The sequence below is a fragment of the Carcharhinus amblyrhynchos genome, chromosome 33, assembly GCF_965287045.1.
Source record: "Carcharhinus amblyrhynchos chromosome 33, sCarAmb.v2.hapA, whole genome shotgun sequence".
Taxonomy (NCBI): domain Eukaryota; kingdom Metazoa; phylum Chordata; class Chondrichthyes; order Carcharhiniformes; family Carcharhinidae; genus Carcharhinus; species Carcharhinus amblyrhynchos.
The window spans coordinates 19,427,670-19,442,787 of record NC_137356.1 but is presented as its reverse complement, the minus strand read 5'-3'; the positions used below and the strand labels follow the sequence as shown (position 1 = coordinate 19,442,787).

At 44.9% G+C, this 15,118-nt stretch overlaps 1 protein-coding gene across 4 annotated transcripts in view; it reads left to right on the top strand.

Annotated features, from left to right (window-relative positions):
* LOC145360855 (EVI5-like protein) overlaps nt 1–15,118 on the top strand; it is a 301,896-nt gene that overhangs the window by 94,488 nt on the left and 192,290 nt on the right. For all 4 annotated transcript variants that reach the window (XM_080216329.1, XM_080216327.1, XM_080216328.1 and 1 more), the window contains exons 5-7: nt 6,964–7,188; nt 13,258–13,332; nt 14,481–14,606. In XM_080216329.1, coding sequence (XP_080072455.1) covers nt 6,964–7,188; nt 13,258–13,332; nt 14,481–14,606 — 426 coding nt within the window. The remainder of the gene's footprint in view (nt 1–6,963; nt 7,189–13,257; nt 13,333–14,480; nt 14,607–15,118) is intronic.

The window sequence follows — 15,118 nt, the reverse complement described above, 5'->3', positions numbered from 1 at the left end:
ACTTGCTGCGTAGAGATGTATTTTCTCATATCTCTTTCTCTTCTGCCCGTCCCCGCAAATCTGTGCCCCCCGGTCAGCCATTGAACATAATGTACCAGCAGGATTCAGCAAATCAGCCCAGCAGCAGTTTCCTCCCTTCTGCTTCCCTCCCTTTTTGAATAAGGGTGTTATGTTAGTATGTTTCCGATCCGATGAAACCTTTCCCGTATCCAGGGGAATTTTGAAGTTTTGTAACCTGTGAATCCACGATTGACGCTGGCACATCCTTTTAACATCCAAGGGTGCAGGCCATCGGACGCTGGGGACTTCTCTGCCTGAATCCTGATAGTTTAAGTATTATTTAATGGGATTGGGAGTTACAGATAGTTCAGTGGCCTGGTAGGTAGGGGTATGATTGGTACAACTTGTGGGCTGAAAGGCCATTTTGTGCTGTAGTATTCTATGTTCTATTTACTTATTGATTTGTTTCTCTAAGCTCCTCCCTTTCTATTTCCTCCACATTACCTGTTATTATTGAGATGGTTCCTCCACCATGAAAACTGAGGCAAAATAGTGACTTAGCGACTCCACCATTTGTGTTCCCTGCTTATTAACTCCCCAATTTCATCCTCCAAGGGACCAATCTTCAATTGAGCTACTCTTTTTCCCTTTTCTATACTTCTAAAAGATAGCAAAACCTTTTATACTTTATTCTATTTTTCTGTCATTATTTACCCTTGCCCTTTTTTTCAGTAACCCTTTGTTAATCTTTAAAAGTTTCCCAAGCTCCCAGCCTGCTGCTGGCCTTTGCAATATGATATGCCTTTGTCTTTATCTTTTTATTGTCTTTACCTTCTTTGCTTTCTTTCCCCCTCTCCCCCCCCTCCCCCCCCTCCCCCCCCTCCCCCCCCTCCCCCCCCTCCCCCCAACCAAGTTTCTTCCTTTTAGCCTTTCTGTCCAGTCTGTTTTCGTGCCTGTGTAATTACCTTGTTTAATTCCAGAATGAGAGTGTGAGACGACTCCAATTTTTCTCTTTCAAATTGAATTTTGAATACTGTCATATTATGATCGCCCTTCCCTGGAGGATCCTTAACTATGAGGTAATTAAGTAAACCCTGCTCATTACACAATACCAAATCAAGAATAGCCTGCTCCCTGGTTAGTTTCACAACATATTGCTCCAAGAAATGATCTCTAATACATTCAATGAACTCTCCCCCAAGGCTACGCTTTCCAATTTGATTGGAAACAAAATCAAAATAAACTATCTGGAGCCTTGAACATTTTGACCAATTCTATCAAATCTCCTCTGGGCTCCCTCTGCTCCAAGGGGAGATAGATGGTGGTGCAGTGGTAGTGTCACTGGACTATTAATCCTGAACCATATCCTTTGGGGATATGGGTTCAAATTCCATCACTGCTGGAATTTAAATTCAGTTAATAAATCTGGAATTGAAGCTGTTCTCAGTTTCCTGGTCATCCTTACTATTATTGTCATTAAAACCCATCTGTTTCACTAATATCCTTTAGGGAAGGAAATCTGTCATCCTTTTGGAAACATATAAGATTATGAAGGGAATAGATAAGATAGAAGCAGGGAAGTTGTTGCCATTGGCAGGTGAAACCAGAACTCGGGGGCATGGCCTCAAAATAAGAGGAAGCAGATTTAGGACTGAGTTGAGGAGGAACTTCTTCACACAAAGGGTTGTGAATCTGTGGAATTCCCTGCCCAGTGAGGCTACCTCACTGAATGTTTTTAAGGCAAGGATAGATATATTTTTGAACAGTAAAGGAATTAAGGGTTATGGTGAGCGGGCGGGTAAGTGGAGCTGAGACCACAAAGATCAGCCATGATCTTATTGAATGGTGGAGCAGGCTCGAGGGGCCAGATGGCCTACTCCTGCTCCTAGTTCTTATGTAGGTCAGACTGGGTAAGAACATGTAACTCCAGATTCACAGCAATGTGTTAACTGCCCTCTGAAATGTCCGAGCAAGATACTCTGTTCAAGGGCAATTAGGGATGGACAACAAATGCTGGCTGCATCTCATGAAAGAATTTTTTTTTAAAAAGCAGCTTCTCCAGCCTAACCATGTAACTGTAATCCCTCATCCCTGGATCCATTCCAGTAAATCTCTTCTGTGCCCTCTCCAAAACCTTCCCAAAGTGTGCTATTCACAACCGGTCCCATAGTTCTGGGGATTAGTGCTAAAAGATTTAGAATCATAGAACCCTACAGTGCAAAAAGAGGCCCTTCGGCCCATCGAGTCTGCACCGAAGACAATCCCACCCAGGCCTTACCCACATATTATACCCACTAACCCCTCTAACCTACACATCCCTGGACACTAAGGGGCAATTTCTTAGCATGGCCAATCAACCTAACCCGCACATCTTTGGACTGTGGAGGAAACCGGAGCACTCGGAGGAAACCCCTGCAGACACAAGGAGAATGTGCAAACTCCACACAGACAGTGACCCGAGCCAGGAATCAAAAGCTTAACTTTTGATTCTTTCACAGGCTGTGGGCATTGCCGGCTTGGCCAGACATTTTTATTTATGTTGCTGATTGCCCTTGAAGGTGATGGTGAGCTTCTTGAACTGCTGCAGTCTCTGAGGTATAGTTACATCCACAGTGCTGCTAGGGAGGGAGTTCGCGGATTTTGATCCAACGACAGTGAAAGAAGAGATATATTTCAAAATCAGGGTGGTGGTAGCTTTTAGGGGAACTTGCAGGGGATGATGTTCCCGTGTACTTGCTGCTCCTTTCCTTCTAGGTGGTAATTTCCAGGCTTTTGTCCTGTATGCTTCGATTTTTAAAACCCAGAGTCCTGTGTGCCTTATTTACTTGTCGTGATGATCTCGAAGATTTGTTCACAAACAGCACCCCCTCCACCTCCTGGGTGGCGATTCTGCCTCACTCCATTCAAAATTGTAATGTTGCATTTATTGTTTCTCATTCTTCTGACCAAGTTGTATCATTCCTCACTTTTTTCTGTGTTGACTTCATCTGCCATTTGTCTGTCTGTTCCATCAGCTTGTGTAATCTTGGAAGTTTATTATTGTCACCCTTGCTGCTTTGCTGCACTTTGAAGCTTTGCATCGACTGCAGATTTTGGAATGATGTCTCCCAAGTGCAAGTCATTAATGTGTATCTCAAACAGCAGCAATCCTTGTACCTAACTGGGACACTCCATTATACACTCACCCTCTGATTCACTACAACTGTTTTCTGGCTAAGCAGCATGCTTCTGTCATAATGTTGTATTTAAGCTGCTGCTGTTTTTCTTACCCCGTGGACTTAATTGGCTAACAAGCCTAATGTGAGGTAATTAATTGTCTTTTGAAAGTTCATACATACAATGTGAGTTTCATTAACCATTCTGTTAACTCATCTAAAAGCTTAATCAGGTTATTCAGGCAGTATTCATCCTTACTATATCTGTCCTGGCTCCAGTTTATTAATCCACGCTTATCCAAATAGCTGTTAATTTCTTCCACAGATGCGGGTAGATAGGTTTTTGACAGGCAAGGGGATTAAGGGTTATGGGGAGAAGGCGGGAAAGTGGAACTGAGCCACGACAGATCAGCCATGATCTTATTGAATGGCGGGGCAGGCTCGAAGGGCTAGATGGCCTACTCCTGCTCCTATTTCTTATGTTCTTATTACAGCTATTGTTTCTAAAAACTTCTCTAGCACCAGTATTAAACTGGCTGGCCTGCACTTGTCAGGTTTCTCCTCCACGTTCTTGAACCAGGGTACAACATTCACAACCCTGCAACCTCCTGGCACCACCATCGAAGGAAGATTTGAAAATTCTGGCCAGCATTCCTGTGTTACATCCTATTTGGATGAGCTGGCTGCTTCACTTAAATACTGTAAGAAGTCTCACAACACCAGGTTAGAGTCCAACCAGTTTATTTGATAGTAATCCCACAAGCTTTCGGAAACACTGTTCCTTCGTCAGGTGTGTGGAAGGTTCTGATCAGAGAAGGGCATATAAAGTCACAGAGTTTACGGAATACTGATTAGAATGCGAGTCTTTACAGCTAACCTGCTATTCAAGTCTTAAAGATGCAGACAATGTGAGTGGAGATAGCATTAGCATAGGCTAAAGAGATGTGTATTGTCTCCAGACAGGTCAGTAAGTGAGGTTTTACAAGCCCAGGCAAGTCATGGGGGTTACAGATAGTGCGGCATGAACCCAAGATCCTGGTTGAGGCCGTCCTCGTGTGCGGAACTTGACTATCAGTCTCTGCTTAGCGAGTCTGCGTTGTCGTGTGTCGTGAAGGCCGCCTTCCGAAAGCATGCGAGATTACTATCAAATAAACTGGTTGGACTCTAACCTGGTGTTGTGAGACTTCTTACTGTGTTTACCCCAGTCCAACGCTGGCATTTCCACATCACTTAAATACTGCCAGCAATTCCAATACTTGTCATTTCTGCTTGCCCACCATCCTGGCAACCTCCTAGTTAACAGCAAATGGGTTGTAATCTCCTCGTTATGAGCATTTGAAATTTGACATTCTTGCGTTCATCCTAATGAGTGTAGCCCTAGCATCTTGTACCGAGCTGAAACTCTGAATTACCTGGCATACATTGCACCCCTACCCTAACAAAGTGACAGTAGATGTCTTTGATAAAGACAGAGTCGTGTCCTTCAGACATGAACGAGATCATAAAGTTTATAAACTATTTAAATCAAACTTTGCTTCCTGCTCATTAAAAATGGACATTGCTGGAGCAAAGACATGTGCTAAAGGTCATGATTTGAAAGTTGGCTACAGCGCTGGAAATTTCCAGAAGTAATTACAGGACAATGTTCAACTCTTATCCTTGAGAAGTCTCTCATCTCTCATTGTGTGGGGCCATTACAATCAGTGACACAAGGAAGTAGCAGACTGCTTAGACCTATAACAAAGAGAGCCATTGAAACTTATTATACCAGCAAACACACCAATAAACTATCTCCTAAAGTGGACAGATATTGACTGGAGGCAGAGAAACTGATTATTATCCTGGAACTGACTCCTCAATTGGACCTGACTTAAACTCCTTTGGTCTTTGGAAAATTTACATTTCTGGACTCCCAAATAGGTCTGCTGTTAAACACCCAACCCAGTCTTGTCAACAGCAAAGCAGGACTCCAGGCTGACAACAAAGCCTGCCCCATGCCTAAAGGTCCTCAAAGGCTGACTCTCTGGGCAATTCCTGTATTTGGTTGTAGAATGAACCAAGTCTCTAAACCAATCCCATCTTGCTGCATTATCACCAACTTCAAAGCACTGAGCACACTTGAATTTTAACTCCAACTTCAAGGAATCTTCTCAGACTCTGACGTTCACATAAATTAAAACAAAAAAAAACTTACGAGTTTTAAAATGTTTCTATCTCCTCCGTGTGAGTGCACATGTGGTTGTGTGAGTGCAATGATCATCCCCCTAGTTTGAATGTATGAATAAACAATATTTCTCATTTAACCCTAAAGAGAGTTTGCTACAAGTTGCTTCAGAATTGATTTCACAAACTGAGGGTCTGAGGAAATGCCCCACTGCCCATTAAAAGAAATTTAATCATCTCTGCTCAGGGACAAACAACAACAACAAAAAAATTGCCCCTCTGTCCACAACAACAGCACTACAGTGTATATGGGAAAGAGGTCATCTTGAAACGAAATAACTCTTATTGCTGATGCATCCATGAGGGTGGTGGGGTAGTGGTGGGTGATGATGGTGGGAGAGAGGTTTATCGTGAGATTGAAAAGCAGGAGACTGTGCATCAGTGAGGAATACAGTCGCTGACTCTGTCACCATTAAGAAGTTGAGATTATGCACAAAGGAAAAACAACATCATCAGGGTGTAGTCCTGTGGCTTGATTCAACGCTACCTTGAATGATATTCATGAAGCCACTCACCTGACTACTGCCTGTAGGTGTGTGATCTGCGATTTCCCACCTTCTATAATAACTTCCATTCAAAACAGTCACTTAATTTTATTTCTGCCAGAACGTCAAATCTAGAAAGTGTAGAGGTGATCTTGCCATGCTAGTGAGGTGATGAGTACAATGTTGGAGAGGTTAGTGAGCGCTGTCCTCACCCAATGGGCAGCCTTGAAGGGCCCTGCTGACTGCGTGGTTGGCTGTGTCTGATCAACCATGTGTAGTTTTGGGAGTCTACAGGCCTGTCTTGTCTGACTCGGTAACTACAGAATGGAAAGATTCTGGGTGGAATGTTCCCACGCTCGAGCCAATAGCAGCATCTGTTGCTGAATAGACGGGGCCTGTACTTCTTGGAGTTTAGAAGGATGAGGGCGGATCTTATAGAGACGTATAAGATAATGAAAGGGATGGATAGGGTAGAGGTAGAGAGATTCTTCCCGCTCAAAGGACAGGAGGACTAGAGGGCACAGCCTCAAGATAAGGGGGGGGGGGGGGTGGGGGGCAGTTTAGAACGGAGTTGAGGAGGAACTTTTTCACTCAAAGGGTGGTGAATCTCTGGAATTCTCCACCCGTTGAAGTGGTGGAGGCTACCTTGCTAAATATATTTAAGACACGGGTAGATAGGTTTTTGGTAGGCAAGGGAATTGAGGGTTACGGGGAGAAAGCGGGAAAGTGGAACTGAGCCTCTTCAGATCAGCCATGATCTTATTGAATGGCGGGGCAGGCTCGAAGGGCGAGATGGCCTACTCCTGCTCCTATTTCTTATGTTCTTTTTCTCTCGAAATTGACACTCTACTTGTCCTCAGTGCCTTTAAGCTGGAGGGAAAAAAAGTGAGTCCACTACCCCTGGAAGGTTGTCCAGGAACCTCTGCTGGAGTTAACATGAAGGAGTATTTGGTTACAGTGATGCTCAGTGTGGTTGATTGACTCACGTAGAGCAAGACATTGCAGGGCTTTCACTGCACAGAAAACATTAGCCAGAGGGCAGAAGGAAAACTGGGATAATGGGTGAAAAAGGAATTGAAAAAAGTGTTGTTTCCTTTCAGGAGCTTATTCGGAAAGGAATTCCGCACCATTTCCGGGGAATTGCCTGGCAATTACTATGCAACGCCACTGACATGCCAGTGAAAAATCAGTATTCGGAATTGTTAAAGATGACCTCCCCCTGTGAGAAGTTGATCCGGAGAGACATTGCTCGTACTTACCCAGAACATGAATTCTTCAAAGGACAAGACAGTCTGGGACAGGAGGTGCTGTTCAATGTCATGAAGGTGAGAGATGAGACTTCACTCCAATTCAGTTACAATTTCTCTCCTTTCAACTGCTTGTTCCTCAGAGACTTGTTATCCTGTCTTGATTATTCCAATTCTCCTATAGCCTCCAAGCCTTTGCGCTCAGCCAAAGCTCTGCCCATACCCAAATTCACACTAGTACTCACTGTCTGAAATTGTCTCGTTGGCCTAACAGCTTCCCAAATTTCAAATTCCCATCCTGTGTTTCAATCCCTTCATAGCCTCCCTAACTCCATAGCCTCCTCCGTGCCCTCCTCTGGCCCTCCCTATGTCCGTGGCCCCGTCCGGACCTCCCCATCTTCGTGGCCCCATCTCCGAGACTCGCCAACTTTAGAACATTACAGCGCAGTACAGGCCCTTCAGCCCTCGATGTTGCGCCGACCAGTGGAACCAATCTAATGACCCTCTAACCTAAACTATTCCAATGTTATCCATATGCCTATCCACTGACCATTTGAATGCCCTTAAAGTTGGCGAGTCCACAACTGCTGCAGGCAGGGCATTCCACGCCCTTACTACCCTCTGAGTAAAGAACCTACCTCTGACATCCATTTAAGGGCATTCAAATGGTCATTTGATAGGCATATGGATAATATTGGAATAGTTTAGGTTAGAGGCCATTAGATTGGTTCCACTGGTCAGCGCAACATCGAGGGCCGAAGGGCCTGTACTGCGCTGTAATGTTCCATGTTCTATGTGTCCTCCTCCAGCCCTCCCCATCTCCGTGTCCTCCTCCAAAGTGAATTTGTAAAGATACAGCTAGCTGTGCGCACAGCAGCTGCTTGTTTTGGATGCTGGGTGAAGGTTCACTTTGTCTTTTGTATTCAGGACTTCCCCAATTACATTTAGGCCAATAAGATGAGGTTAGCTCAAGAATTTCTCAATGGCGACTTGGTGAATGGAAGCAGAAAATTGCAAAGGGGCATTGATAGATCGAGGAAGTGGGAAAAACTGTGGCATGCGGAGTTCAATTAGGGCAAGTGTGAAGTCTGGGGTCTGAAAAAATGATAAATTTAATTTTCTGAAGGTGAGAATCTGGAGACTGGGGAGGAACCGAGGGATTTGAGCATTTGTGTGCAGAAATCACCAAAATCTAGGAGAGAAGTGCATGAAGTACGTGACAACTGAAATAACGTTTGCCTTTATTTCAATCTAAAAGCAAAATAGTCAGGATGCTGGAATCTGAAACAAAAACAGAAAATGTTGGAAAATCTCAGCAGGTCGTACGCATCTGTGGGGAGAGAATGGAGCCAACATTTCGAGTCTGGATATGACCCTTCATCAGAGCTGAAGGCAAAGAAAATCTGTAGATCTGTAGTAGGGGGTGGGGTGCGCTGTATTTGGAGGAAGGGAATGTACATTGTGATGATAAAGGCTGAAAAAAGGTGCTAAAGGTGTCCATTAAGTGATGGGAATGTGTGAACGGCAGAACAAAGACGCAGATAGGTATTGATCAGCCTGAGGAATGTTGAGTTTGGAGACAGGATGGAGAATGAGATTTCAGATGTGGAAAAATAAAAAGTGATAAAAATGGATGAAAAGAAGAAATGGAAGAAACATAAAATAGAAATGGGGTGAAAAAGGAGGGGAGAGTTCACGCTCTGAAGTTGTTAAAGTCAATATTCAGTTCTGAAGGCTGTAGAGTGTCCAATCGGGAGATGAGGTGCTGTTCCTCCAATTTGCTAGAACATTGCAAAAGGCCAAGGACACATGTGAGCAGGAGAGCAGGGTGAGGTGTTGAAGTGGCAAGCGACAGGAATGTCTTGGTCCTGCTTGTGGATGGACCGAAGGCGCTCAGCAGAGCGACCAGCCGGTCTGCGTTTGGTCTGTCCGATGTAGAGTAGACTGCATTGGGAGCAGCGAATGCAACAGACCGGATTGGAGGAGGCGCATGAGAAGCTGTCATCTGAAAGGAGTGTTTAGGATCTGGGACGGTGAGCAGAGGGGAGGTAAAGGGGCAGGTGTTTCACCTCCTCTGATTCCGTGAGAAGGTGCTGTGGGCAGGGGGGGGTGAGATGTTGGGCACGACGGAGGAGCGGACCAGTGTGACCAGGAAAGAATGGTCCCTGCGGAATGCTGAGGGGGCTGGGGGTGAAGGAAAAAGGTGTTGAGTAGTGGCGTCATGCTGGAGTTGGTAAAATTGGCGGAGGGTGATCCTTTGAATGTAGAAGCTGGTGGGGTGAGGACAAGGAGAACCCTATCGTGGTTCTGGGAGAGAGGGGGAGAATGAGAACAGTGGCTTGGGGAAATGGATCAAACATGGTTGAGAGCCCTGTTAATGATATTGGGTGGAAAGCCACGAGGAGGAAGACATATTGACAGTGCTATTTTGAACAGATGTGGCGGAGCCGAAGGAGCTGAGAGAACGGGATGACGTCTTAAAGGACTCCATCCCCGTTCACCTTTAGTGCGAAGGGGCTGGAGCTCCAGGTTTACGAGTTCTGTTGCAAGCCTACAAAGCTGTACGTAAACTCCACTTGGGAGCACTGCATTCCATTCTGCACAAAGAATACTCTGGCCATGGGGAGAGTGCAGATTCAGTGGAGCAACGCTGGTGTCACGAGAGTTAAATTGAGAACAGGTTGCAAAGACTAGAATTACGTAGGGATGAAAAATGAATGGCTGATTAAATTTATTTTTATCTCATGCAATGGAAGGGTAGCTCAGTGGGACATAACCTTAAAATGACTGGCCATTCAGGACTGATAGGAAAAGAGATCAGGAAATACTCAGCAAGACTATTTAATTTTCTTTGTTCTTTCGACAACTACATGAATAGGATGGAAATAGAGGGATATGGTCCCCTGGAAGGATGGCGGGTGGTGTTGGTCCAGTCAGGCAGCATGGTCGGTGCAGGCTTGGAGGGCCGAAGGGCCTCTTCCTGCGCTGTAATTTTCTTTGTTCTTTGTCAAGGGTAAAGGGGTAGGTGTTGCACCTTCTCCGATGACATGGGAAGGTGCCGTGGGCTGGGGTGGGGGGTGAGGTGTTGGGTATGATGGAGGAGTGGACCAGTGTCCAGGAGAGAATGGTCCATACGGAATGCTGATTTTTTTTTGGGGTGGGGAGGGAAGGAAAAAGCATTAGTGGAGAGAGAGCGAGAGAGAAATAGTTAACATTTTTGGTTGGTGACCTTGGAAAGGCAATCAGCATGAAACATTAACTCCTTCCTTTCTCCACAGATGCTGCCAGACCTGCTGAGCATTTTCTGTTTTGATTTCCGATTTGCAGCGTCCGCAGCATTTTGCATTCGGGGTGATATCAGGACGGCTGCCTTCACACTCGTACGCGCTGTCAGGTTAATAAGCATTAGGAACAAAGGTGGGCAGATGAAGTTAAGGCGCATCAGTCCAAATTCAGGCAGATCTACAATATCTCAGGATGGCTTACTTTGGGGAAAAAAACCAGTAAAGTCACAAGACACTGCATTCATCAGCGTGAAATCATGTAGGATATCCGAAAGTAATAACGTTTCCCAACGCAGCAGCCCATCATTCCCACCCCACCATGTCATCTTGCTGCCTTGTGTAAAGAACATCTAACCACCTGTTAGCTCCCCAAGGGCTGTTCCAAAATGGTAACTCGCCACATGCTTACGTAGTGGACTGTGTAGCATTGAATGCAATACCACAGCATCCATGTGGTACGTTAGTTATATTGGATGAAGAGAATTGTTTAATTAAGTACTTGGAGTACTTATAAAGAAGGAACGCTGGAACACATAGTCACCAGTTCGAAGCAGACAGATAGGAACTAGAAGATAGGAGCAGGGGAAGGCCATTTGGCCCTTTGAGCCTGCTCCACCATTCATTTATAATCATGGCTGATCGTCCAACTCAATGGACTAATCCTGCTTTTCCCCATAATCTTTGATCCTATTTGTCCCAAGTGCTATATCCAGCTGCCTCTTAAATATATTCAATGTTTTGTCATCAACTATTACGGAACTCCACAGGCCCACCACTCTCTTGGTGAAGAAATGTCCCCTCACCTCTGTCCTAAATGGTCTACCCTGAATCCTGAGACTGTGAGCCCTGGTTCTGGACACCTCCAAAATCAGGAACATCCTCCCTGTCTCGGCCTGTTCAAATGTTAAAAATCTTTAAGATCCACACCTCCCCCCCGCCTCGTTTGCCAGAACTCCAGTGAAAACAATCCTAACCTTGTCAATCTCTCCTCATACATCAGTCCCGCCGTCCCTGGAATCAGTCTGGTAAACCTTCGCTGCGCTCCCTCGAGAGCAAGAACATCCTTCCTCAGAAAATAGGTGTGGCCTCACCAAGGCCCTGTATAATTGCCACAGCACATCCCTGCTCCTGAACTCGAAACCTCTCGCAATGAAGACCAACATACCATTTGCCTTCTCTACTGCCTGCTGCACCTGCGTGTTTACCTTCAGCGACTGGTGCACAATGACACCCAGGTCCCGCTGCACACACTCCTCTCCCAATTCACAGCCATTCCGGTAGCAATCTGCCTTTTTGTTTTTGCTTTCAAAGTGAATAACTTCACTTATCTAAATTATACTGCATCTGCCATTTGAGTAGGCCACTTGACCAACTTGTCCAGATCATTCTGAAGGTTCTCTGCATCCTTGTCACAGTTCACCCTCCCATCCAATATGGTATCTGCAAATTTGGAGATGTTACATTTTGTTCCCTCACCCAAATCGTTAATATATATTGTGAATAGCTGGGGTCCTGTGGCACCCCAGTATTTACTGCCTGCCAATTTGGAAAGCACTCATTAATTCGTACTCTTTGTTTCCTCTCTGCCAACCAGTTTTCTATCCATCTCAATACACTCCCCCCACTTCCATGCACTTTAATCTTGCATGATAGTCCCTGCGCGGGACTTTGTCAAATGCTTTCTGTAAGTCCAAATATACCACATTGACTGGTTCCCCCTTGTCAACTGTAGTGGTTCCATCTTCAAAGAATTCCAACTGATTTGTCAAACATGACTTCCCGTTCGTAAGTCCAAGAGTGATAGAACGCTGCATTCTGTAAACGAACCTATCCGATTATCAGGGGGAAGTGTTCATGTCTAGTTTTATACTTCAAATAACTTGGGATTGGAATAACCTGGCTTGTGTTTAAATTATTGACTCAGTGCTGGGAAACGGAATATGTGGAAGTGAATTACCTGTTAAGATCTCATTGAGAAATCCAATGTTGTTGCAAATCAAACAAATGTCACCCTTCAAGTAAACGCTTGACAAACCAGACTAGAAACATTTAATTTACAGCAGAGGAAGCAACTATTCATCAGTTCATGAACTTGAGCTTTTCGAGCCATAATTCAGTTCCATTTTATTTCCCTGCATACTTTTATATTCAGTTTGAATTACATCAACAACACCAAATTGAAAATTTAGCATTGAAAGAAATGGAATTTGGCAGTAAATTTAAGCTCAAACGCTGATGTATGTGACTCTTCACTGCGCACTGTCACAGGGCCTAATGATATTCTAGAAAGTGTACACGTTTCTAATTACGGGCAATGTACTCAAGGAATTGAATGTATATCAAGGGATAGTTTCCCCACTACCAACCACCACCCCCCCCCGCCCCCAATCCCCACCCCCACCCCCAGCTGCTTCCACAGATGTGACAGAACAACACGACTGACATGTTTGCGCACTGTTACAATGGGCCAGGAGGTGTGCCTGACTTTCAATATCCTGAATAAAAACACAGGTAATAGTCACATTGGCAATTGCCAAGGAATAACCCAAGGAGGGTTTTGGCAGATTGCCATAAGCTGCAAAGTGAAAACCCACACTTGCCTTCACACCATACTCTTAACATTCATTTTAGTGCCATGTTGTTCGTGTACACACCAGGTCATGCAGGTAATTAAATGTGACCTTGGATGAGTTGGCTTTATAGACTCGAGGTTGGTTTGAGCGGCAGAGCTTCCAATGTTCCTGTTATTGTTAAGTAGCAAACTGTCCGTTAGCCATCCTTGAACTGCTGAGTTATCATGTGGTGTCAAAAGTATCTGAATTTACTCCCAGGTTTCAGACTGCATTCAGTTGCTTTGTTACAGGCATACTCCCTGGTTGACCGTGAAGTTGGATATTGCCAAGGAAGTGCTTTCATTGTGGGCCTTCTCCTCATGCAGGTGAGTGTGATCATTTCCGGCCTCAGTGATTACTGCTGAATGCTGTGTGGTCTGGCAGTTGTGCTCATATCATAGAACGTTACTTGTACAATCCCTACAGTGCAGAAGGATGCCATTCAGTCCATTGAACCTGCATCAACAACAATCCCACCCAGGCCCTATTGCCACAACCCCACGTATTTACCCTGCTGACCTACACATCCTGGGATACCAAGGGGCAATTTAGCATGGGCAATCAACCTAGTCCATACATCTTTGGACTGTGCGAGGAAACCGGAGCATTGGGGAAAAAAACCCTACCAGACATGGGGAGAATGTGCAAACTCCACACAGACAGTGACCAAGGCCGGAATTGAACCAGGGTCCCTGGAGCTGAGAGGCAGCAGTGCTAACCACTGTGCCGCTCCTAAATGCCTTCATGCATAAGTAGTGTGATTGCTTCTCTTAGTGTAAGACACGGCTTTTCCTGGTATTTCCAGGTTTAGCTTTGCAGGTGCATTCTTCTACTTCAGACATTCTGTTCACAAAGCCAAATGACCTGCGTGAAGGTGGAACTTGCTGTGCTGTGCCATACTGGTTAATATTAACCTAGTAAACCGGTCACTGCTGATACTCCCCTGTGAAAGCAACGCATAAACCATCTGGGTAATCAGATTAATTTTCAGACATTATTAATTACAACAGGCATCCAGTGAAAGATGCTGCCTGAATTACACCTTCATAAAACTAAAATGCTGTCAAAGGGCAGCTGAATATTTATTCATTGCCATTCTCATCAGGATTTACCAGTTTAGTTTGGGTTTTCTAAAATCTTGTTCTTGGAGTCCTGTTAAACCTTGTCGCTGTCTTGTATACCTAGTAATCCAATTTCAAATATAGTAACCTGGGAAAAATTTTAGAAGTCATATTTGCTTCACATCATAACTTGTTCCTACATTTTCTCCAAGGGACAGGTCAAATAGCTGGAAACTTCCCATTACACCTTCTGTACTTGTTTCTTTGGTAATGAGGTCTTTTGCAATAATCCCTGCTCTTTAGCCAGTAGGTTTCTGGCCATTTCCGCTCTGATTTGAGCCTGTGCTAAAGTGGAATTGTTGGTATGTTTTCCCAGCGCCTTCCTTGCGGTAAATTTCTCTTTCCTCTTGTAGATGCCAGAAGAAGAAGCCTTCTGTGTGTTTGTGCGTTTGATGCAAGAATATCGACTGCGGGAGCTTTTTAAACCCAGCATGGCAGAGCTGGGACTCTGCATCTATCAGTTTGAATACTTAATACAGGTAACCAGCTAGGCATTGCACTCGAATTGTGTGGGAAACACTAGGAGCAAACAAAGCGACCTGTGAAAGCTGGGAGGCATTTTTAAAGCAAAGTTGAGGAATGGAGAAGCAGTTGTATGTGTGTGGGGGGTGGGGGGGGGGGAGGGGGTGCTATTTCAGCCAAAGCTGCTGAAGGCCTCACTACTAATGGTGAAGAGATACAGTTAGCAATGCACAAGAGGCTAGAATAGGATGAACACAGAGTTGTGAGGTTGAAGGAGATTATGGAGATGGGAAAGGATAAAAGCAAGGAATTTTAAAATTGAGGTTCAGGTCATAGAATCTACAGTGCAGAAGGAGGTCATTTGGCCCATTGAGCCTGCACCGAGAACAATCCCAGCGAAACCCTATTCCCATAAGCCCACGTACTTACCCTACTAATCGCCCCTGACACTAAGGGACAATTTAGCATGGCCAATGCACCTAACCTACACATCTTTAGAGTGTGGGAGGAAACCAGAACACCTGGCGGA